This window comes from Carassius auratus, chromosome 3, assembly GCF_003368295.1.
Source record: "Carassius auratus strain Wakin chromosome 3, ASM336829v1, whole genome shotgun sequence".
Lineage (NCBI taxonomy): Eukaryota > Metazoa > Chordata > Actinopteri > Cypriniformes > Cyprinidae > Carassius > Carassius auratus.
This window is the reverse complement of record NC_039245.1, coordinates 7,135,484-7,161,493: the sequence shown is the minus strand read 5'-3', so window position 1 is coordinate 7,161,493 and position 26,010 is coordinate 7,135,484. Positions and strand designations below refer to the sequence as shown.

Sequence of the window (26,010 nt, the reverse complement as noted above, 5' to 3'; positions counted from 1 at the left end):
CAGGTGCCAAATCCTGCTGGAAAAGGAAATCAGTATCTTCAAAAAGCTGGTCAGCAGAAGGAAGCATGGAGTGCTCCAAAATTTAATTGGTTTTGAAAAAACACAACGGACCAACACCAGCAGATGACATTGCACCCCAAATCATCACAGACTGTGGAAACCTAACACTGGACTTCAAGCAACTTGGGCTATGGTTTTCAAGTGAAATACAAAATATGCTCTCACCTGAAAAGAGGACTTTGGACCACTGGGAAACAGTCCAGTTCTTCTTCTCCTTAGCCCAGGTAAGAAGCCTCTGACGTTTTCTGTGGTTCAGCAAATTCCTTCACACGTCTGTGTGTGGTGGCTCTTGATGACTTGACCCCAGCTTTAATCCATTCCTTGTGTAGTTCACTGAAATTCTTGAATCAATTTTGCTTGACAATCTTCATAAAGCTGCGGTTCTCTCGATCAGTTGTGCATCTTTTTCTTCCACACTTTTTCCTTCCACTCAACTTTTTGTTAACATGCTTTGATACAGCACTCTGTCAGATTCTTTGAAAATGAATGTTTGTGGTTTACCCTCCTTATGAAGGGTGTCAATGATTGTCTTCTGGACAACCGTCAGATCACCAGTATTTCCCATGATTGTGTAGCCTAGTGAACCAAACCGAAAGACCATTTGAAGGCTCAGGAAACCTTTGGAGGTGTTTTGAGATGATAAGCTGATTGGCATGTCACCATATTCTAATTTTGTTGAGATAGTGAATTTGTGGGTTTTTGTTAAATGTGAGCCAAAATCATCACAATTAAAAGAACCAAATACTAAAACCACTTCAGTCTGTGTGTATTGAATTTATTTAATACACGAGTTTAACAATTCGAACTGAACTACTGAAATAAATGAACTTTTCCACGACATTCTATTTTATTGAGATGCACCTGTGTGAACCTAAGTACACGCAGCAATATCAAGTTCGCACTTCGATGACGTAAAATTAATCGAAAATGCACATTCGCCAAAAATAAGTCACTGACTCTTACATTCCTCATAAATATGTTGAGCTGTTCTAAAAAAGTAAAGTCGGGAAAATATTTTAATGTGAATTTTATGAAACTAATAACCACAATCTATTTTTAACATTATGTGTTAAATATTGCATAGTAAAGGGAAATAGCCGGGAATTATGTGGAAAGTGCGAGTGCCAATGCAACGGTTAGTATTTCTAGTGACTGATGGCGAGCAGGCGAGGCTCTCAGGTTAGTTACGCGATGGCCGCTTACTGTATTATGTTATTCTTTTTACTATATTTAATTTTCTGGCGAAATCTGAAGACGTTTGCCGCATCGATATTGCACCGGAATACAAGCGACGCCGTTTTAGACCGGATTTAGGGCCCATACTTTAAAACGGAGCTAGATTTTAACTAAGGATCGTCTGTTTCCCCGTCCGATACAGGCCTAGCTGTAGCGAGCTAGCGGGCAATCCTCCTCGAGACGCGCGCGCCGTTGCGTGAGTCTCCATGCACACCGTGTGGGAATATTTCTGTTTAGTATTGGGAATGGGTCTAAATTTGTTTACTAGAATTCGTTAGTATTTGCCATGTATTCTACTGTCACATCGTTTTGAAGTTGAACTTGCGCTGTGAGCAGCTAGCAGCTTCAGTGTTTATGATGTTAGCTTGTTGTTGTTGTTGCTAGTCGATATGTCAGATAGTACAAAATACACAATATCTGCAGTGCCTTTTGTTTATTACTCCGTAAAACACAGCGGAGAGCCGTGCTTTTATTTTCCACGCTTTGTGTGTGATAAATGGGACATTTTAAGTTGAATATATCATATTTTTCTAACTCTGATATAAGTGACGCAAAAATCAGCTTGTCAGGTTGATGATAAAAAAATACAGCCCACTAAATAGAAACATCTTTGTGTGCGTGTTTTTATTTTTATAAACAAAGTGAAAACTTTCCTTGTGGAACTGTATCTGTCACGCTGTTTGCTTTTATTGTTTTGATGATTACAATGTAAGGTTTTAGAGATGGACAGTTGATAGTTGAAATGCATGAGCCTTAAGTGAAAAGCTTTTCTTACTATACTTTCAGCATGAGTCATTGAGCATTAAGAGCATCTGCACAACATCTTACTATGGTCTCTTTCTCTGCAGTGATAGCATGGATCCGGATTGTGGGGCGGACTCTCAGCAAACTCTCAGTCTGCAGTGGAAGAGCTATAAGCTCGTACAAGACCCTGCTATCCGACGGGTTACTCAGAAAATTTACAGATATGATGGGATTCACTTTAGTCAAACGGTATGGACGTACATATACACCTAACGGTCAAACAGACCGTAGTTACACTTTTGTGTGTGCATACTTGATGTAAAGTCTGTGTGTTCTGCTTGTTTTTAGGATTCAGGATTCCCGCCTGTGGGGGACTTGCGTGATCCAAGACCCCGCAGAATCTGGTCTAGACACACAGAGCTGTCACTGCCAGTTCCCAAATTCAAGGTATGCCTCTCTTTGTTTATAATTTCAACTTATTATGCTGCTTTTCTGGTGAACTCTTTGTATTAGTCTATTTCTCTGTTTTACATGCTAAAACATTTCCTCACGTTCTTTTCGCTCTTCATAGTTGGACGAGTATTACGTAGGTCCTATACCACTTAAGGAAGTGACGTTTGCGAGGTTGAATGATAACATCAAAGAGCCGTTCCTGGCAGAGATGTGCGCTAAGTTCGGTGAAGTCGAGGAAATGGAGATTCTGTTTCATCCCAAGACACGGAAGCACTTGGGCTTGGCCCGCGTCCTCTTCACCAGCACTAGAGGGGCCAAAGACACTGTCAAACACCTGCACAATACTTCTGTCATGGGAAACATTGTCCATGTCCAGCTAGATATCAAAGGTGTTTTTCTGTTTGATTTTTTTGACATCTCTTTATTTCTTGCATGTATGAAACATAATGATAATGAAACTGTAATGGATAAGTCGGAAATTTCCAGTATTGCAATTAAAAGTGCCACTCTAGTTGGATTTCTATTGTGTGTTTTCTAGGCCAACAGAGGATGAAGTACTATGACTTGATCGTGGGTGGCTCATACACCCCTCAGACAGTGCCAACTGGAGGCAAAGCTCTCACCGAAAAATTTCAGCCCCCTGCCCCGACTCAGCCAGATACAGTGAGTACCAAACAAACCTTAGCTCAGCCGTACTGGAAATAATGCTTTGATCACCTATAAGTGTGTTTGGTTACCAGACAAAGTCTCTTGGTGTCCTTGAAGAGCAATGGCCTTCCTTGGATTGAGTTGTACCCACTAGTGGACCACAAAATGTCTAAAAGTAAAAGAGCCATTAAGCCTTGCACAAAGCATTGAGATTTTCCAAATGCAGATGAAAACTGTTTGTGTCTGTAGATGGTGGCTGCTGGCATTGAGACTACTGGCGTTGGGGCTCATTATCAGTTGGCCATTTTTTTCATATGTCATGTTTGTGACATGTTTTTCCCGTTTACAAGCATTATGATGTTTAGTGACCAATCTTGTTTCCCCTCGCTTATCTGTAGGAATTTTGGATTGCTTGTGATGATTGCTTACGTTTCCCTCAAGGGGACAATTATGTAGCCACACCCTTGTAATAATAAAAATATGAGCTATAGGGGATTTTATAAAACATTTTTTGTCTTAATTTGAAAAAAAGTTATTTTTATAGCCATTTTCCTAAATATTAACTGGGCCAGTCACAGTTCAGGGCCTTATATTTAATATAACTGTGGCCCTGTTTAGCACACGATTTAATGTATTTTTATTAGGAATGCAGCAGTATTGAAAGTAGGGCTGCACAATTGATCAAATTTCTAATCGTGATTACAGTTATGGATGCCACAATTACGTAATCATTCAAGTCCATTTATGTTATTCTGTGTGGCTAAGATGTTTTTTTTTTCTTACGTCATCTTAAGGGTTTTTCTAATTTTATTTTCAGTATTACACTATAATACCATTTATGTATATATATTAGGGCTGTCAAAAATAGCGCGTTAACGACGTTAATTAGTTGTTTGTCATTAATTACATCAAATTTTTTAACGCATTTCACGGAAGCGCAGTGTGACAAATTATTCAGGTCAGGAAAGTCTCGTCGATCTCAGCGAAAACAGCGGCGAGCCCCGCGACGAAAACACAGAAGAAGCTTAAGGTTTTACCCCAGTTACTCTCAAATACATTCATGCCAAGCTCGATAAACAGAGACGACTTTGGTGATACGCTGGAGCTTCTTCCTGTTATAGCGTCCTGCGTTTCACACTGCGCATGCGCAGAACGCCTACATGCAATGCAGCGAAAATTACAGCTGTTTGGGAAAGCATATGCATTTTTACTTGGTTTTACTGGCACTTGAAGCCTTCAGAACGTGAAAATATCGATCCTAAAGTATTGTGGCAGAGCAAATGAACACCTCCTAAAAACAAGAGTGCCCAGAGTGCAGAGGGCGCATGTTTGTGTTTCTGAGTTCATTCTTTCGAGTTTCTCTATGCATAATTTCATAGATATGTGGCTATATTTAACCACTGGTTCCCCTAAAACTCTTACACTATCTGTAGTTAAATGGCTTGGTTTGATATAGTGCTCAGGTAAATTTGATCTAAGTAAATGTTAAACTTTTGAAATTCAGAAAAAAAGAACCACATATTGATGAATCAATACATGAAAATTATGTATTTGTGTCCTGTTATTTATCTTTTGGTATGCATTTCAGAAAAAAAAAATTGGTTAGGATTCAGGTGTAATTGCAAATAGTGATTAATCCACTGAAAATTCTGATTAATTTGATTAAAAATTTTAATCATTTGACAGCCCTAATATATATATATTTTTTTATAACTTAACCTGTTAACTGTCACTCATGTTTTTGAAGATAGACATAAATGTGCATGATACAAACATAATTTTTTATAATTCATGACTGAAAACATTTTGTAACATGAATTTGATGTACCATTTACATGGTAATGCAATGTCTGACCTTTCCAACGATATATAGTTTGTCAAGATTAGATTAGATTTGATTGTAATATAGTATAGTCAACGTAGGTGTCCCGTATACGGGACGGGGTGACAATTAACAGGTTAAAGAAGAAAAAAATCCGATGTATAGTTGACATTTTAAGCTTTAATACTAAAGAAAAGCACTAAAAGTTTTTCAGCTTGTTTATTTTCATATAATAATACAGTATGCCGTTGCATCAAACGCATAAACATGTATAAACATCATTCAGTGTAAATTGTCATAATCGTAATTAATAATCACAATTTCAAGGGAATAATCGACAGTTATGATTTTTGTGATTAATGGCTGAGATCAATTCATGTGAAAACTACATACATACACTATTAACCAATACCGATAATTGGAAAAATATAACTGATAATGTGTATCACAAATTTTTATTTTTACCCTCTCTGAATGAATAATTCTATGTCTTTTCTTCTTTTGTTAGTCGTCTGATATCCGGCGGAGACTCTCCACAGACCAGATGTCAGCTCCTGCTGCACCTCTAAACTCTGGCAGCACCACCCCATGTTCTGTGGACACTGGATTAGGAGACCAGCGCGTAGACACCCCTCCATCCTCATTGGGAGGAGCCTTTACGCCGGGTTCCTCTGCTTCTTCACAGGGCGGTGGCACCCCTTACACCCCTCGCTCTGGAACCTCTTTCTCCCAGGACTCGGGATACTCTGTGGGCAGGTTGGCTCCGGATTTACATAAAACCTTGATTAGAAGTTGCTCTGTTAAGTTTCTTTAACGATTTGGGAAAATATCCTTTTGTTTCAGGCACGGTGGCTATAGCAGCACTCAGAGTTATCCCCAGCAGGATATGCTTCCATCTTCCTCCTGCTCCTCTTCTGCAGTCTCCTCATCATCAGGATTCAAGCCCCCTCGCTTTCATGAAGACTCAAATGTTCCCCCTCTGCAAGAACCCTCTGTGTTCCACAGGGGTCGGCCGGGATATCCTCCATCAGCCCCCTTTAGACCTAACGAACCTCCTTATCCGTATCCCAGTGTTGGAGGTTCAGGGATGCCCATGCCGCTGCATCCACCCATGCCACCTCCAGGGCCTCAGTTTGAGCCACCTCCGCTGTCCGATAGAGAGAGAGACCGAGATAGAGAAAGGGGACACAGGGATAGGGATCGGGAGAGAGACTCAGGCGGGCGCTATGGAGGCGGGATAAGCTCCCGACGTTCTTCTTACCACTTCCAACAGGATACAAACTCCTCGTCAACCTCCAAATCCTTCCATTCACATCACTTGCATCATGCTGATCGGCGGGAGGAAAGGGATGGCAGGGGCCACCGGCGCGACAGCTCAGGCTCCCGCTCGGGAGATCACGGAAGGCATCGGAACCACCATCACTCACACAACCACCACAGCAGCAGTGGAGGCGGATCGAGTCGGCGGAGGAGCAGCAGAGATCGGGAATGGGAGCGAGACAGAGAAGGAGAATATAACAGCTCTGATCCACGTTACGGAGGCCACTCAAACTCCAGCCACCACTCATCCAACAGCCTCTCCCCTCCCTCTGCCACCTCTTATGGAGGATACTCATCGTCTAAAGATCTGTCCCCCTACGACACACCTTCTTCCTCCCGGCTTGAGCCCTCGCCAGCTTTCCGTCCACAGCAGAGTGCAGGTGAGAGTAGTTTTGGGATGGGAGGAGGCATGGACAATGACTTCCGTGCTCATCCTCACCACATGCCTCTGGCACCACCGCCACCACCTCCTCCCCTCCCGCCGGCCTCCGTCATCGCAGCCGCTGTGGCGGAAACGCTCAGCTCTCTTGACTTTGGTCAGGACAGTCCTGTCCGAGAAGAACAGTGGACCAAACCCAAACGCTACCCCAGCACCCCACCCCATCCTCCTCGGACACCTCCAACCTCCTCGCCACCTCATGCCTCAATCCCATCATCCTCCACCTCCCCATCCTCCACCTCCCTGCCTCACCACCTCCCTTCTTCAACAGCATCCCTCTCTCCGCCTCCTCCACAGCGTGACTCCTCCCCGGAGCCTGACTCCACCAATGAGAGCCTGCCATTCATGCATCACAGTAGCAGCTTGGATTCACGTATTGAGATGTTGCTGAAGGAACAAAAAGCCAAGTTTTCCTTCCTTGCCTCAGATGATGAGGACGACGAGAAGGAGGAGGACCGAGAGAAAGGAAAAACAGAAAATGGGGGAAACAGACTCCGAGAGGAGAATGGTGAAAGGCCTAGTCATAAGAGACAGGGAGAGAAGGAAGGAGGCCCTCAGAGGAGGAGAGGAGAGAAAGATGGACGCCGCAACAGGGGCAAAAGGCAAGGTGGTGTTGTGGGTGAAGGCAGGAAAACGCCTCCGGAGGTGGCCTCTTCTACTCCCACTATCCACAGTTTAGTGCCAGAGTCTCTACAGGGCCAAATGCCGCCGCCGCAGGAGGAGCACATAACCTCTGACTCACACAGGGCACCACACACACCACCCACCTACAATGGAGAAGCACAGGTGAGCCCTTCTGGTTACATGTTACATGTAAAACAACGGTAGGTGCTATCATTTGTAATTCGAATCTGCTTGTTATTTTTGGTGTTATGGGCCACCTTTTCCAGGTCCCAAAAGATCCCAAAAGAACTCCACAAACGGCACATATATTTAATCATGTTTTTTTGTGGTACTATCAAAAAAGAAAAGATATCTTGTTAAAATTTTGATGACTGGGACATCGTTAACCTGAAGACTGTAGTGTACACCAGAAGTAAAAAATAAAAATAAATTGAGGTGTTTGTTATAGATGAAGAGTGCTCATAAATGACTGTTGAGAGTATTCTCACTTAAAATGGAGTAGAGGCTTGGAAAGAGTGACAAAGCCACAAACGTCAAGCCTCAACCAGTAAATAGCAGCTAATTATTCAAAAGTCTCGCACATCCACAAGAAGCTTACATTTGCGTTGAACATTATGGTAGATATATTAGTGCTAAATTACAAAATGCTCTGAGATGTTCACACTCTTAAGATTCATGATTAATTTATTTGGCAGTGCTCAGCAACGAAAGATAAGGGAAGCATTCCATCCCCTCTTTTTTAAAAGCTGATATGCCTATTTATTTCACTATTATAACTATGCACTATTATTAAATGGTTAGTTGTATTTGCATTAGGATTGTTTTTCTGCTGTTCATGACCCTATCAGAACAGACCTGTTATCCATCATCATTAATATAGATGTTCACTGTTGATATAAAGCAGTATTATGTGCATTAATATCTTCATGACTTCCTTAAAAGGGTTAGTTAGTTCACCCAGAATATGTTGTATATCATTTAATATATCATTGTATATCATTTAATCACTTTAGTTTGGTTCCAAAACCAGAAGACTTCAATTTATCTTTAAAACAAATAAAATTTATGTTGATGATGATGGCTCTGGACATTTTTACTCTGTATGGATTGATCTAATAGCCCGTCACGCAGCAGAAATATGAATGTTGGGGTTTGTCTGATACACTAATTCAAACACATAATGCTAACAGTGTTTTTAACATCTATAGCTGTGTTTACATGGGCCCTAATAATCCTGTAATAGGACCAGAAGCACAATCAGAATAAAAAGTCACATGTAACCATGTCAATTGGATTGAATTGGCCAGATCCGATTTAAATTTTGATCTAAGTGTAAGGAGTGGTAAGGATGACATGTAAACACTTGATTGGAATGAAAACTTGAATCTGGCAAGTACTGCGCAAGTGCAGTGATGTAAAAATAGTATAATGACGCTCGGAAAGAGTTGTTCTTCCTGTTAAATAAAGTGTCATAAATGAGTGCCCCGTCATTCTAAAATTCAGTTTTCACTTAGCGTCTGTTAAGTGGAGCAGGACAACAAACACCAGTCATTGTTTAGGACTCATGCTGGTCATTGCCTAGTTAGGACCCGAAAAAGATAAATATCAAGTGTGCTTTTTAAAACGGTATGCGACATTCATGCAGTGTGCGCGTGTCAAAAGATTAAATCCGAGCAGAAGCTTGTGACATAAACATCAACCTGACCACGTTATTTAGCATTCATGTAAAAACTGCGTTCAGATTTGTCAGTCAGAATGAATTTATTCCAGTGGAAGCAAAAGGTGTCCATGTAAACGTAGCAAGTGTCTCAATGCGTTTCATTTGAGAGATACTACACAATCAAAAACACTGAAACGGAATTATATTCATGACAAACCATCTAGATAAAACAAATGAAGATTCTTTGAGTGAAATCCTATCCAGTTGCTTGAGTATGGTTGATATTTAAAAATATCTTCATTTGTGTTCCAAAGACAAACAATATTCTTAAGGTTTTGGAATGCATGAGGGGGAGCAAATGATGCTGGAATTAGAAATCTTGGTGAACTATCACAGTTGAACTCGCATTTTATTTTTATAAACGTTAGTAATTCTGACATGACGTACATGATCCAGTAAGTTAACAGAAGTTAAACATGCTTTTGCTCTTTTTCATGCTCTGGTAGACTTTGACACGTACCATTCTGTAGCCCAGTGGTTCTCCTTTCCAGTCCTGGGGACCCACTGCAAACCCCGTGGGTTTAACTTGTATTCTTCACACTCTCTTCTCTCCAGCCTTCTCCTCACTCCTCCGGGGAAGATATGGAAATATCCGATGAAGATGACAATGCCATCACCACAGCAACCCCCCATCCCGCTGCCTCTTCGTCCTCTTCACCGGCCACCACCTCACAATCTGCCCTCCCCTCCCAAACCCCAGATCCCTCGGCGAGTCCTGCCCCGGACACCAGCCAGCACTTTAGTGCCACCATGCCACCTCTGCCCATGCCATCATACCCTCCCCACCTCCCTCCTCCACCTCTTCCCGGCTTCTCCCTGCAGCCTCCGCCACCCCCTGGCATACCACCTCCGCTTCCTCACATGGAGCTGCACCCAGAGTACCCTCCTCCCCTGCCACATCACATGTACGACTACGCCAGCTCCATGGAGCTCATGAGCCAGTACTGCGGAGGAGCACCCATGTCATTCCAGATGCAGACACACATGCTCAGTCGTCTCCACCAGATGCGAATGGCCTCCTCCAACAGCTCTACTGCACCCACTGGAGAAGTCCCGCCCGCCTCTGAATATCCCCCATCATTTCACCTCCATTCAATACCCCTTACGCATGCACCTCCGCACCACCCACACCACCCATACATGGACCAAGACGGGAATGTTGCCACCCACTATGACCAAGACCACCGCTACATCCCCTCTCACTTACCATACGCCTACCCAGACCCCCACGCCGCACAGCTTCCGCACCATCACGCCATCCCACCTCCCCACAGCCCCTGGCCGCCTCACCTACTGCCCCAGCAGTTTCCTTCCCACTATCCTCCACCTGACTTCGGCACAGTGTCTGGCGTAGATGGAGAGCTGTACGGAGTGGCAGGTGACCAGATGGCCGTAGTAGGCCACAACCCCTACGAGTCAGTAGTTCAGCAGGTACTGGCAGCTTTGATCGAGGAGATGAAGAACATCATGCAGAGGGACCTGAACCGCAAGATGGTGGAGAATGTCGCCTTTGGCACCTTCGACGAGTGGTGGGACCGCAAGGAACAGAAAGCTAAGGTAACGTCATACAGCTTTCTGTGTGGTTTTTGTGAATGACCTTCAGTGTTCATGAACTGTACCACCTCTTGCTCTCGTTTGCTCAGCCATTCCAGACAGCCATGCGGGGAGTTGCAGTGGTGCGCGAGGAGGACAAGAAGGAAGAGAAGACGAGCAACCGACCCCGGGAGCCGCTCATGTCTCTGGTGGACTGGGCCAAGAGTGGAGGCATGGAGGGTTTCTCCCTGCGGGGGGCCTTGTGTTTGCCTTCTTTTAAGGTGCTTGATCTTATTTCCCACCTATATAACACCTATATAACATCTCAAAACTGTTTCCAACATTTGCGAGTAATTTCACCCCCTAGAGGCCATCATAAGGGAACTTTCATATTGGTCCTAAAGCAAATTGATCTTTATCCTTCATTAAGGGTTGGGTGATAAACAATATCACATTGCAATTGCCATGAAAATTTATGTTGATAAGCTCTGGACATTTTTACTCTATATGGATCTAACAGCCTGTCCCAGAGCTGAAATATGGAAGTCACAGTTTTGTCTGATACTCAAACACACATATGATTCTAACAGTGTTTTAAGCATCTGTGCCTCAATATTTGAGGACATGGACACACAACTTAATTTCCACAGCTGTTCTGAGATTCATTCAGAGAAATTTCCGTTTCATTTTAGAAAAACTTTGCATTAAATACTTAATTATAGTCACAAGAAACCATCAAAATAAAAGTTTTGTTTGACTTGAAGAAATTATAACTGAAACCTAAATATTTTCATTTAATTGCATTAAGACTGGTGCACTTCATTACCGTGATTTGAAATAATCTCATATGAAAATGGTGTTACTAATGAGGAATGTGTTGTTCAGGTGAAGAGGAAGGAGCCTCAGGAACTTGTCGAGGGTGGTGAGCTGAAGAGAGCTAGGCCTTCCACTCCACCCGATGAGGAAGATGAAGGTACGACTTTAATGCTGTTTTAGAGCTGGATTAATGACATTAGTGTAATTCTCTCAAATGTTCTGTTTCTGACGTTTACATAATTGTACTTCTATAACCTCTATATATATTCTTCCTTTGCTAACTACTCTTTTTCTCTCTCTCTCTCTCAGACTCGTATCAGGGGAAATCTGCTGACACTGCTGCAGGAAGAACAGAGGAGAGGCGTGTGGCAGACAGAGGAGCAGCCAGGAGAAGGAGCAGAGCCAAGGCGCGCAAGCCATACGATCTGGACAGCGAGGGAGAAGAAACATCAGATGGTTCCTCCTCTGAGAAGGTTGGTTTCTTTACCATTCTGTCTGTCTTTTGTGTGAGTCTGTGTCGTAGTGGGCACAGTCTGGTTTGGAGCATTCTATTACTCCTTTATAACTCAAGCTTCATTTGCCCTGCACGAGAGGATTGCAGAGGCTGATGGTTTTTATTTTTTTTTTTTTGTGCTAGAACTTACACTTATTTAAAATTTGTTCAATTTAATTTGTGGTTCACATGGCTCCTTAAAATCCTTGAAAGTTTGTGAATATGATTTTTTTTTTAAGGCCCTGGAAAGTTTTTGAAAATAAACATACATTGATACAGGTCCTTGAAAGTGCTTGAATTTATTTTGTGCAAGAAGTTTTCTGGAAAAAAATCCATATTATTCTGTTAGGTCCGCTAATGTTATTTCGCCAACAGTTCGTGGCCTATACATATACGCTTGCTTGATTTACATTAGTTACGCACATTTACGCATTACGTTAAGTGTTTCGCAAGTGAGGTACTTTGTGTTGTACATTGCCATGACATTAGAGTGACCATATATCCTTTTTTTCCATGGACATTTCCTTTTTGGACAAAAAAAAATGAGTCTGGCCGGGATTTCTGAATTGCCCAAAATGTCAGGAGTTGGGCTTTTGGTTTCTACAGTCGCCAGTGCATTTTTTTTGTATCTCCGAGGGACTGATTTCTTAATCCCGCTCCCACTGAATTTCTGACCATTATTGCCCGCTCCCGTGATTTTTGTGTCCAATCCCGCTCGCTCACTGCAAACATATTGCATAATTTTTGCACATCAGGGAGCCGCTATTAATACATTTAAATCCCTTTTGAATCAGCCATCTCTCTCTCCTCAACCCATGAACAGTCGAATCTGACTCCTTCAGCTTGTGTTGACTGCAGGTTTTTTTTTTCTATGACTACTTTTCAATTGTTAATGGGTTGATTTTTCCCATAGGTTAAAGGTTTGAATTGTTGCTTAATTACATTTGATTAAAATGCTTGTATTGAAACATTTTGCATTCTGCTTATGATAAAACTGTGCTAGATGTTAAGTTTTGTGAAAGAGGGCCACTGGTAGGAAGCTTTTTAGCTGTGTTTATGATCAATATGCATAACAGTGACTAAATTATGTATTTTAGGTATGGAAATTACATTTTCAGTTTTGATATTTGAGATCTGGTCATTGTATTACTTTGGGTACTACTTTAACCACTAACCAACCACACCCCAGCCCTCTCCTCCCCTCCGTCCCGCCCACACCCACTGTCCTCTTTTTGGAAAACTAAAATATGGTCACCCTACATGGCATTCATGCATGCACAAAACTACTAGGATGGTACCTCTATGTTTCACAGACACACGGAAATTAATGTTAAATTGCTTTGCTTGTTAAGATAATGTAAACCCCTGAGGCAAGAAAAACTGAAAGTATATTCTCTCACTTGAAATTTGTCCCCACATTAAGTCTTTGAATTTGAGGGTACTGGACCTGGAAAGTCCTTGAAAGGTCCTTGAATTTGAAGTTAAAGGGTTAGTTCATCGAAAAATGAAAATTATGTCATTAATAACTCACTCTCATGTCATTCCAAACCGGTAAGACCTCTGTTTATATTCTGAACACAGTTTAAGACATTTTAGATTTAGTCCCAGAGCTCTCAGTCCCTCCATTGAAGCTGTGTGTACAGTATACTGTCCATGTCCAGAAAGGTAAGAAAAACATCATCAAAGTAGTCCATGTGACATCAGAGGGTCAGTTACAATTTTGAAGCATCAAAAATACATTTAGGTCCAAAAAATAAAGTCTGAATAAAGTTGGTATTTTTGGACCAAAATGTATTTGTCATTATTGGCATAATTTTCAGTTTTGGGTGAATTTACCCTTTAATCTAGGTGTGGGAACCCTGTTAATTTTTTTGGTAATCCAATACTTACATTTTATTTTCTAATTTATTCCAGTTAAATTAAAAAAAAAAAAAAAAAACCTTTAGTTAATGATAAAAGCACTGTTTAAAATTATAACTGAATCTTCTTAATGAAAAATATATATATAAATTGAATAATGGTAATATTTAATTCTTTATATATATATGTGTGTGTGTGTGTGTGTGTGTGTGTGTGTGTGTGTGTGTATATATATATATATATATAATTTTACAAAGAATAAAATAACATGCATAACATCTCTGGAATTGTTTCCATATCTACAAATTTAAATATTTCACTGTTCATGAGTGACAGATCAGTGTTAATTTAAATCGTTACAAAATATGGTACAATGTCATCAATATTTGATGTGAATAATATTTTTTTATTTCTCGTCACAATGCAATGTGTGATACCTATAAAGCAATAATTCTATCAAGGTGAAAATATGAATTTTTTTGCAGAATATGTAATACTTGTTATTTCAACGAATAATGGCTAGATGGCAGCATTTCTTTTCAAATTTCTGTGTAGCAAGTCTCATAACTCCTAACAGATGAGTGCAAACATGTTATTATGAATGGTGTTTCCTCATTGTTTTATGTTTAGGAGGAGGATGAAGACAGTGACAAAGTGGATGAGTCAGAAGGTATGAAGCCGTCTTGTTTGTTTTTTGAACTGTGCTTATTAATTTGAGTCCTTGTTGCTATGTGCTCTTTATTTTAATTTATTTTCTCTGTTTCACATGTTTTAAGATGAAGCCCTTAGTGCAGACAGTGATGATGAAAGCATTTCCTCCTCCTCTTCTGAGAGCTCATCTGCATCATCCTCAGCATCATCCTCTTCCTCCGATGAGGAAGATGAAGAAGACGGTGAACAGGCCGCTGAGAGTGAGTCATTGGACACAATGGATGAATCTACGATGGACAGCGTGCCGGCTATAGATGCAGAGAAGGATGGAAGGTACATCCCTCTTCGAGAACTGATAGTGTGAAGAAAGTTGTGTCTTCACAGATATGTTGACATGCATTATGTCTGTGTCTTACAGGGACAAAGCAAGCATTGACCAATCATCAGTGATTGCTGCAGAGATCAAACAAGGTCAGTTAAAGATCCTTTCCCCCCCCAAAAAAAACATTTTAGGGAACCAATAATGAAAATTGTTATCACTTAGGCCCAATTCCATTTGGCGGGCTGTCTGGCCCTTCCCCCTACATTTTCAAACAAAATAGAATCAAGACAATGCTACCTCTTCAATGGAACACCGTAGGGGAAGTGTATGGTTGATGGGTAAAAATGGGGTGGGGCCTTACTCACCACCTTACTCTCATGTCATTCCAAACCTGTTTGACTTCCTGTATTCTGCTGAACACAAAATATATTTTGAAGAATAATGATAACCAAACAGTTTCGTTTCCCATTGACTTCGATTGAATTTTTCGGCCATATAATGGAAGTCAATGGAAACCAAAAAATCTTCTTTTGTGTTCCACAGAATTAAGTCAAACAGGTTTGAAATGACGTTAGGTTGAGTAAGTAAGAACCAAATTGAGTGGACTATCCTGTTAATGAGCTTAAGTTTAAACTTCCTTATTTTTTAAATTTTTTTTAAAGTGTGATGTTTTGTTCACTTGATTCTTTTTCACTTCCAGAAGAAGAGAAAACGGTCACAGCTGTGCCTCAGTCTTCTCCATATCCCCGTCCTCCTTCACCCATTCTCCTCCTTCCCCCACTCAAGAAACGGCGCAAAACTGTTTCTTTCTCAATGGAAGAGCATGAGGTTAAACCCTCCATTCTGTCATCATCTTCTCCCTCTCCATCTCCCACTCCTGTCTCACAAGCCTCAGATGTTCCTACTTCCACTTCTCCCAGAAGCACGCCCACATCAACTGCTCCAGCCGGCTCCTCCAAGCCCATCCCGATGCTCCTGCCGTTTGCTTCTCGTCCCAGCGAGAGTAACACCCTTTCCTCCCCTGCTTCCCCTTCTTCCGTTCTTACCGTTCCTCCACCGGTGCGTTCCCTGCGGCCTGATGAACCCAAAAAAGGTCCAGGTCTCCCTTCATCCCCACAAACTCTCACTGCCAAAACCTCCTCCAAACGTGGCAAAGACTCTCCCAGAACACCCCCAGCACCCGTCTGCCTCACTGTCCAGAACCTTCCGCTGGACCATGCCTCCTTGGTCAAAGTGGCCTACGAGGACCCCATCCATATTTCAACCACACAGAAGGGTCGTGCACGTGGTCGCCCTCGGACACTCAGCCAGTCGGCTTCCGCCCCTCACCTGCATCCCGCTCTGGAGGAAGAGGAGGATGAAGAGGAGCTGGAGCAGCGGCTGAAACTCAGGGAGCAGCTGGGAGTGTCCAGCCTGCTGCAGCTGGCCTCTGCCCCCAAGCCTGACCTGTCGGTGCTGGCTGATGTGGCACTGAAAATGGACCCGGAGGCAGATATTGACTCTGAAGAAACTGAGACCTCCGATGAGGCAGAGGAGCACAAGCTTGAGGAGGAAGAAGGCGACTTCTTTGCCCCGCACCCACGCCAACCACTCCTGGATCCAGAGGGTCTGTTCATCCTGCAGGAGCACAACTATTCTAAAACTCCTGCTCCTCTGCACCTCACATCTCCGCAAAAGAGGACGAAACATGACCCCACAGTCCTGCTCGCTGCCGACCTCAACCAGCACGGTGTTCAGGAAGCCCCTGAAGAGGTCATCGGGGATGCTCTAGCCGCAAGAGGAGAGGCCCCAGAGCTATACGAGGACCTTTCTGAGATGGGCCTGCTGTGCGACTCCAGGGACACGGCTGAGATGCAGAACAAGACAATCGGGCCACCGCACAAGAGGAGAGGATCGATTAGCAAAGAGACGGAGATGGAAGAGAAGGGGAAAGGGAAGAGCAAGAAGAGAAGTAGGAAGGACAAAGAAAATGAGGAACTGCAAATCTCCAAGAAGCAGAAGGAGAAACAGATCAAGAAACAGAGGAAAAGGAAGTTAGAGGTTTGTGCTTCTGTCTGGTTCTCATTAAAAAATTTGAATTCACCCTTAAGCATCAATTACAGTAGTTGTACATTTTTTAAAAACATTTTAGAAATGTTCCACTAACAAGCCACTACTTCTCAACATGTAGTGATACTTTTTTTTTTAATTCTAAAACTCCAATGAATTATCTTTTATAAACGCCTTTTAAACCTCTGCAGCAGTTCAGTTTACCACTTTTTGAATGATAAATACAGCTTGGATTGTAAAACAATTATAATCCGAAGTGTATATGTTATAATTTATTATAGAATGTAAGATGAGGGGATCCGACCTACCAGAATGTTTAAGATATCGCACTTATTAAAACACCTGTTTCATCAGCTTCTTAGTTTGTTGAATAGGGAGACTAAAACATTTTGTCAGTTAGCCCCAAGGACTGTGTTTGAGAAGCACTGATATAAGATAAACAATACTGTTCAAATGTGTATGGTCAGTAAGATTTTGTTTTAGGAAAAAAAGTCTCTTATGCTCACCAAGTCTCCATTTGTATGATCAAAATTACTAATATTGTGAAATAATATTACAGCTTAAAATACCCGTTTTCTACTTTAATATATTTTAAAATGTATTTTATTTCTGTGATTGCAGAGCTACATTTTCAGCAGGCATTACTCCAGTCTTCATTGGCTACATTTACATGCAGCCAAACAGTTTGTTAGGAATTCGATTGATGGCACCGTCGGACTGAAAAGCCTTTATTTAAACACCTTAATCGATCTGACTGAGTACGATCTGCATAAAAATTAGATTGGATTGGAAGGGGTGGTGTAGCAGTTTTCTGATCCGCTCAAGAGGACATGTAAACGCATTTAAAACCGAAAGTTGAATGTACTGTGCATGGGCAGTCACGTCGAATGAGAATGATAACTTGATGGCTCTCGTCCACAAATGGCTTTTTTTGGCCACAGTTTACTGCTTGATAAATATAAGCAGCACAGCAGAAAGCTTCATGTGCTCATCATGTCCTAATTCAATTAAATTCAATTAGACCCCGAAATAAATAAATGTTAAGTCTGCTCCTTTAAACAAAGAAAAGAAGCGATGGTAAGAGAAGTTTGTGCAAACAGCAGGAAACTGTGTATTTGTTAAGGCTGTATCGGCAAGAATCATAGAGTGCGTGTGATCATGAAAGTGAACAGCGCGAACGCTCATTCAGAAGACATTCAAAAACTCCCCACTGATAGTGGCTCCGATACATGAAAATTCACTGTCACTCTTTAAGTTTAGAGGTAAGAAGATTAAGATAAGTGGTCAGGAAATAAACAAACCAACTCCAATTGTTTTTATCATTATGAAACACTTAATATTTTTATCAGTGTTTAAAACAGTTGTGCTGCTTAATATTTATGTGGAAACTGATAAAAAAGATTTCAGGATTCTTTGATTCAATAGAAAGTTCAAAAATGTAACTTCTAAATGTCTCGACTGTCAAACAATTGAATGCATCCTTGCTGAATAGTAGCATTAATTGATTTTTAAAAAACGTACTGATCCCAAACATTTTAGCAGGACTGTAATGCCTCTCAAATGTGTGTTTTGTTAGTAGCTTTTAGTGTAACTAATGTTTTTTAAAGGGTTGCTTGACTGTAATTTTAGGTTTAAATAACTTAAAGCTTGAAAAGCTCATTTCACTGGTCCTTGCAACATCTTAGATTGTTTGTATATATATATATTTTCTCAAAGGTCTATATCCTAGTTGAATGCCACTGAGCATTTTCAGTGTAGCACTGTTGAAGTAATTTGACCACGCTGGAATGTTTCAGGCTGTTGCGATATGACAGTTTCTCCTACAAACCCACAGAGCTTGAACTGCTTCCAACAGTTCTGCATTGTTGGGCAATACTGTTAAGTTTGTCAAATAGTGGCAGAATATCCCCCATTTGGTCTGCATTTTGTGTGCATTTTGTCAGTTTGCTAACATTTTCCTAACATACTCTATTGTCAGGAATATGAAGAAGTTGTGGATGTGGAACAGTTGGAGTCTGGTGAGCTTTCCAGTTCCAGCTCAGACTCAGGAGACTCTGACTTCGGTCTGGAGAGATCGCTGGAGTTTGAAAAGGAAGAGGTTAGAAAGAGCGAACGACTTTTCCTGCAGGAAGCTGGCCTGACCCCCTCGACTCAGCGACGGCCCAAACACATGCCCACACCAGCTCCCGCACCATGCCTCTCTTACAAAAACCGTAGCGAGTTTGAGCAGATGACCATCCTGTATGACATCTGGAACACAGGCCTGGACCAGGAAGATTTGAGGCTCCTGAAGAGCACCTATGAGAAACTGTTGCAAGATGATCACGGCACCGACTGGCTCAACGACACACACTGGGTCCCTCATACCAATATCCTTACAGCTACCTCAGAATTTAAATGCATGGTTTATACCAGCAAACCGGTGCTTCTATTATTAATGCAGCAGCCAACAGTATTATCAGTACTGCAATACCAAATTTAAAGAGTAAACAAGTGTATAAGCGTACAACTTTACACATTGATGCTGCTTTAAAAGTGCATTTTTCCCAAGGTTTGCTCCCTTAACCTCTTGCCTCTACTCACCAACATCCCTGACCCCCGGCGAAAGAAGAAGACCGCAGATAGGCAGCTAAGAGAGCACGTCACAGGCTGTGCTCGTAGTGAAGGCTACTATGCCATCAGCCGCAAGGAGAAAGACGTCTACCTTGAGCTAGACCAGCCTGTGACTGTCCAGGAAGCTGGAGACTATGATACTGCAGTAGGTTCACCTTATGGTTTAACTCAAATGTGTGTGGCACTTGTAACTGAAGTCTTGTTTGTTTGTTTTTTTATTGTGAAGACGTGAGATTTAAATGAACATACTGTAGTTAAAATATTTTTGACTGAATTAAATTACTTTGTTCAGCATGAATATGGGAGAAAGTTTGGGTCAGTAGTTTGTATCCATCTGAGCAGCTCTCTCTCTCTCTCTCTGTCTGTCATAGGGCTCGAATCGTGTGCTCTCAGAAAGGCGCTCCGAGCAGCGGCGTCTCCTCAGTGCTATTGGCACTCCAGCAGTGATGGACTCAGACCTGTTGAAATTGAACCAGCTGAAGGTAAAGTTCTTTAGTTCATTGACACAACCTTGACCTCGATCATACGATCAACACTTTTATTACATTGACCTCACAACTCCTTCAGTTCCTTGAACTCCCCTCAGCTTGTTTTCAGTTGTAGTAATTGATAGCGTTCTGTTCAGGGTTTAATGTAAGTGCAATGCCCGTGTAGTGGATGGCATCTGTGGGCACATTGCCCTGACATGTCTCTTTGTAGTATAATTCATACTCCCCCAATCAGATCAGTAAAGTCTACTGACTCCTGTGTCAGTGACCCTGACTGGCTGAGCCTTATCAGTGGTTCTATCTGTTGCTATGATTGACAAGATAAAAGATAAAAGGTGTTCCTTTAAAAGCAGCTCTTATCTTTGGATCGCATTGTTCTTTGATGAAAGAATGAATTAATACACTTCATATGTTAGAAAAGGCCAGACATAGGTCTCGTTGGTTTATTATACAGCAGGTGTGGAGGTACTTCACACAAAGGCTTCATATGGGCTGGAAAAAAGAAGTATGTTTATACAACAATGTTTAGACTGATAGGAATGCTCCAGCCCAGGGACATCTTGTGTTAATCAGTATTTTCTGTCATCATTTAACCACCCTCATGTCATTCCAGTAAGATCATTCAGGAAGATTTTTTGTGTATGTGTTTATATTGTATCATATTTGGTCTAGGAAGCATTAAATGGATCAAAAGTAACAGTAAAGAGATTTATAATGTTATAAAATATTTATATATAAAACTTTGTTCATTAAAGAATCCAGAAAAAAAAGGTAAATTTCCATAAAAATATCAAGCAGCCAATGTTTTCTACATTGATAATACTTTTTTCTTGAGCAGCAAATCAGCATATTAAGAATGATTTATGAAGGATCATGTGACCCTGAAGACTGAAGTCATGCTGCTGAAAATTTGCCCTGGCAGGAAAACATTAAATTTTTAAAATATATACATTTTTCAAATTACAATATTTAAATACTACTTTTCTTAACCTGTATTTTTGCATTTTATTAAATAACATTCAAAAATCTTACTGACCCAAAACTTGTGAACAGCAGTATAAAAGATAATGAAAAGATGTGTGCATAATCCAAATTTAAATCCATCGGTCTTATTTAGAATGTTAATAGCCAAAATATTATCTTAACCATGGTTATTCATTCTGAAAATGGCCAAAAATGGGGTTAATGTTCATATGGTATTCTTGTGCTTTTAAACATAGTCAGTCCTATTGGTGTTTACATGTCTTCATGCTTGTAATTCATCTGCTTCCAGTTTCGTAAGAAGCAACTGAGGTTTGGCCGCAGCCGTATCCATGAATGGGGCCTGTTTGCCATGGAACCTATCGCTGCAGATGAGATGGTCATTGAATATGTGGGACAGAGTATCAGACAGGTAAGCCTTCAAGCTGAAGGATAAGTTACATCTATTAAATGGTCTATACCAGGAAGTGAGTTTGGTTCCTCTTGAGGAAAACATACTTGTTTATTTGTTGGAGGTAATTGTGTGATTGTTGCACCATTTGTAGATGGTTGCTGATAATCGGGAGAAGCGATATGCCCAAGAAGGCATCGGGAGCAGCTACCTATTCCGTGTCGATCATGACACTATTATTGACGCCACCAAGTGTGGCAACTTGGCTCGGTTTATTAACCACTGCTGCACGGTAAGTACCCTGCTAGTGTTGCATACGTATCCATGTATCTCAAATACCACATGATGTCTGATGAACATACTGCTGCCACTCGCAATGTCAATCGCTTCTACATTTATATAAACCCACCATCAGTTTTGCATTAAACTGAAGGTGATCTAGGTTAAGCAGGGTTTGATGCCAAGGATTTTTCTTTAGTTACATTTTTCTTTTTCCTCAGGGAAAAAAACAACAACTTTTGTTTTCATGTATAAATCGCTCACATATGTGACTAAATCTTCACTCTGAGCAACTGAATGATGTCTAACATTAGCCATTGACTAATGTTGGAGGCCAATTATAAGTTTAGCAAAGATATATTTTCACTCCCCAAACACTCTGAATGAGCGCTTCGTAGTTTGTAGTATTATTACCAACTTCTCAGTGTTATTGGTAGGTTTTTTACAGAAACACTAAATGACCAACAATATCTTAAGCCCTACTAACAGTCCTAAGTTCAGTAAAAATTACAAATATGCATTCATACATGGTTACCAAATTGTATTTCTAATTACTGAAGTTCAATGCTTGACTGACTGATGTTAAGAGTTTACTTTTAAATATTTAAAAAGCTGTGCCATTTTACAAACATAAGCTTTATGAGGAATGAGGAACATGCTCAATTTCTACCTTATTGAAAGTAAAAGTGACGTGACATACAGCCAACTGTGGTGACCCATACTCTGAATTCTTGCTCTGCATTTAACCCAATCCAAAGTGCACACACACATAGTAGTGCACACATACACAGCAGTAAACACACACACAGCAGTGGCCAACCTTTTACGTTGTGGTGCCCGGGGAGCAGTTGTGGTTTTGGCGCCTTGCTCAAGAGCACCTCAGTCATGGTATTGAGGCCGGAGAAAGTGCTGTACATTCACTCCACCCACCAACAATTCCTCCAAGCCACAGACTTAAATTCGCAACCTTTGGATTACGATTCCAAATCTCCAACTAAGCCATAACTTCCCTTTATCTGGGCCAGTGACCATTCCCTTAGCTGTCCCGAACGTCTTTCACACTGACCCCGGTCTATGAGATAGTCTTTATTGTCAAGTCCTGTTATAAATATGAATGTTCACAGATTGTTCTCAGATTTGACGATTTTTGTCCTCCATTTAATGTGCTTTCCTGCAGCTGCTGGATGTGCTCATTTAGTTCTGATAAGACTTGTGTAAAGTCTGGTCTTTACATAGTTTGTAAAAGTGAAGAAAAGGCACGTTTTTTTCCTCCTTCCAGATGTGAATGGCATTTGTGTTTGCTTCATAATGGTGACCATTCCCTTCAGCAACAGAAAATGAGCTCATACATAGAGCAGAGTTCTTCAACTAAAATTGCTTGTAGTCCAGTAATAAACACACTCCTCACCAGCCGAGGTCTGGACAATTCTAGACCTAAAAACTTGAATTGATCGTTTTGCCAGACCAGTATATCTGCAGGATAATTAAACTCAAAATTAAGACTTTTTAAGACCTGCATTAATAAAATGTAAAATGACTGTAAAAAGCATGATTTCCAGTTCGGAATTTTTTTTTCACATAAACCAAAAGTTTTATCAAATGATAATTTTTTTTAAAGAAAATGAAGTCAAAAGTATCAATTCTTATTTTCATTTAAATTATCAATAAATTATTATTATTATTATTAATTAAATAACATACAAATATGTTACTGTTTTAATTGTTTACATTTTTATAATGTATTTTCATATTGTCAATCCACGAGTTCACATTTACAGTGTGTTTGTAACGTTAAAGCATGCATTGATTTTTACATCGGTCTGAAGGAAAACCGCAGATGGGCTGATTGAAATGACAAATTCATTCTTTGCAAGCAGGAGGCACTTTTAGAATAATAGAAATACAGCTGTTTCCCTGGAAACCACAGAACACAAAGCAGCACAACAGCAGCTGATTTTGAAACTTGCAGCGCTTATATTTAACCAATGAAATCATTGCCTTTTGAAGTTTAATCCTCACACTAAGCCGTATCAAAATAAGTCCTCCTGAAATCATAATTAAGACCTCCTTTTACCATCTAAGACTTTTTATGACCTTAAATTTGATACAAATAATTGTAAGACCTTTTAAAAACCTGTCAACTTTCCTTATTTTTGAAAACGCCATGGTTTTCACTCATTGAAAGTTTCATCTGTGTGCATGCTGCTCTCTTCACTGCACGTCTGAACGTAGCAACAGTTAACTGTAGTAACAACCTGTGTCACCGTAGGACCCTAAAAGCTCTACCTAGCTGACTTTGATACGCTTGAAAGAAATACGATTTTATTAGAAAACAACATTTAGCATTTATTTATGTCATTATGTCAAAAGGCTTCGCGGTCCGGATGGACGCATCTTGCGTTCCGGATTCACACCGTAGTCCACCAGTTGGAGATCCCTGCCATAGAGCAGAACAGAACTGCATCATTTAAATTACCCAACTCTCCTATGGGAGAGAATGTAATTCAGGAAGCCCATATTTGTTCTGCATCTCATTGATGGTTTCATGTACTCTCTCACAGCCCAACTGCTATGCCAAAGTGATCACCATTGAGTCCCAGAAGAAGATCGTCATATACTCCAAGCAGCCCATCGGTGTGAATGAGGAGATCACATATGATTACAAGTTCCCCATTGAAGAGAACAAAATCCCATGTCTGTGTGGCACGGAGAACTGCAGAGGAACCCTCAACTAAAAGTTTCCAAGACCTTCCCTTGATACATGACTTGCCAATCAACTTCCCTGGCCCACAAGCTACCCTTCTCGGCGCACAACAATGTAGGTAGTGTATGATGGGAGAACATCAGACTCTTTGAAAAGCTTCTATACAGGCACAGATGTGTCGAGATGTTTAATCAGATGTTTGGCCCAGGGTGATTGGGATCTCAGCACTGCCGCAACACCTCCAGTTCCACCTGTTAAGTTTTTTTTTTTTTTTTTCTTCTACCCTGACTCTTATCTAATTTTGTTCCTCCTGGTGCAGCTGTGTTGGATGGTGTTGTTTTGCCAAGGTCTATGCTTTGAAGTTTTTCAACAACTACACACACATATTCCGCTCACTTATGCACAACGTTTGACAGAGGCAAACACCCTTAAAATCTGGGTCTTTTTCCAAGAGTAAGGGACTTTTCACCCCTGTTGTGAGAGAGAGAGTAATCATTTTAGTTTATTATTTATTGTCCCTGTTCTGATGCTTGTCTGTTAATTTAGATCAGAGCTATTGCTGCACCTTTTTCTGATTATCTGCATAGTCACTTGCCTGATTTTTTTTTTTTAAGTTGTTTTGGTGCACATGTTTCTCTCAGAACTGAAGCAACCTTAATTAAAAATGCCTCCTTCTTTTCCATCATAAAGCGCTGGTATTCTCTAACTTTACAAATGAAAATGTTCTAGTATTGTAAGTTGTTACATTGTACATTAACTATTTTATTTTTTTACAAATTAGATGTTACAATGCCAGTACACTGTAAAAACTGTTATTCTGGAGATTATCATGTACCTGCCATCATTTTAATACACCCCTCATATGAACTGATACCACTTTCGTTCATAGTTTTTAGCAATACGAGGAGGACAGGACAGAGAAGGTTGTCTTTTTGGTGTGCTGAAATATATGTGCATTGATATTTTAGCAAAATAATGGAAATATTGATATTTCTTTTGGCATTGATATTATTGTAGCCAACTGAAGAATTGTGAAGGAATGGGACACGTTGTGAGACAAAGCACGCTATTGCGGGGCTTGTAACTACTCTGCTTAGGAGAATATGATCATAAAATGTATATTTCCTCATAGCGCATTTGTCGAAAGATCCAGAATCCAAAAATTGATGTGAATACTTCACCACAAAAAGGATGTCCCAATTCCTCTGAGAGATGTGCATGTGCAGAGATGCTGTTCCTTCTGTTCTGTCCTCTTCGTATTACTTTGTAATCTCTCTCTCTCTCTGCTCTGCCATATAGTGGACATGACATTTCATCTTTGCTCCCTTTTTTCCTCACCTTGTCAGAGGACATTGCCAGCATTGTGTTCCTTTCAGAGGAAGACCTGTAAAATATGTAGATCTACCGCAGTCGTTCAGTAAAAACTGATCCACAGAAGTGTAACCATAAAAACAAAACGAAAAGGACAAAAAAGATAAAGAATTACATGTAAATAATGTAGAGGTGTTTGTTTCTCGTAGAAACACACTGGTTCTAGTCTGTAAATATGTTCATCCTTTTCCTACTTCCCATTGCAAGAAAATAATTGTACATACCTATCATTCAGTTATCTTATTTGTTTTCATTTGATTTAAAGTTTTAATATTATTTGCAATATTTCTCTTGTATTAATGCGTTGGACCCTTTATTAATGGTGCATTAAAATATTTTTTACAAAATAATTGATGTTCAGTGTTTTTTTCCTCCACCGTTCAGAACAGGTTG

At 40.7% G+C, this 26,010-nt stretch overlaps 1 protein-coding gene across 3 annotated transcripts; it reads left to right on the top strand.

Annotated features, from left to right (window-relative positions):
- Window positions 1-1,174: 1,174 nt before the first annotated feature.
- Window positions 1,175-25,967, top strand: LOC113045528 (histone-lysine N-methyltransferase SETD1A-like). Of its 3 annotated transcripts, none has more exons than XM_026205958.1 (21): window positions 1,175-1,239; window positions 2,145-2,289; window positions 2,389-2,487; window positions 2,612-2,882; window positions 3,032-3,156; window positions 5,472-5,719; window positions 5,807-7,508; window positions 9,622-10,623; window positions 10,710-10,880; window positions 11,485-11,572; window positions 11,725-11,888; window positions 14,399-14,438; window positions 14,545-14,752; window positions 14,838-14,890; window positions 15,445-16,781; window positions 18,769-19,159; window positions 19,370-19,548; window positions 19,775-19,885; window positions 21,165-21,284; window positions 21,418-21,555; window positions 24,104-25,967. In XM_026205958.1, the coding sequence occupies exons 2-21, from the start codon at window positions 2,152-2,154 to the stop codon at window positions 24,275-24,277; spliced, it is 6,759 nt and encodes a 2,252-aa protein (XP_026061743.1). In that variant the 5' UTR covers window positions 1,175-1,239; window positions 2,145-2,151; the 3' UTR covers window positions 24,278-25,967. The 3 variants fall into 3 exon arrangements, with proteins under 3 accessions (XP_026061743.1, XP_026061735.1, XP_026061727.1); XM_026205950.1 differs by having other exon boundaries at window positions 15,442-16,781; XM_026205942.1 differs by lacking the exon at window positions 1,175-1,239 and adding an exon at window positions 1,289-1,492 and having other exon boundaries at window positions 15,442-16,781; window positions 24,104-24,277.
- The last annotated feature ends 43 nt before the right edge of the window (window positions 25,968-26,010 follow it).

Excerpts from the sequence above, each read along its gene's own strand:
- LOC113045528 (XM_026205950.1), top strand. The coding sequence starts at position 2,152 with ATGGATCCGGATTGTGGGGCGGACTCTCAGCAAACTCTCAGTCTGCAG. Across the intron at positions 2,488-2,611 it reads TGCCAGTTCCCAAATTCAAG|TTGGACGAGTATTACGTAGG; the intron begins GTATGCCTCTCT and ends CGCTCTTCATAG. Across the intron at positions 16,782-18,768 it reads AGAGGAAAAGGAAGTTAGAG|GAATATGAAGAAGTTGTGGA; the intron begins GTTTGTGCTTCT and ends CTCTATTGTCAG.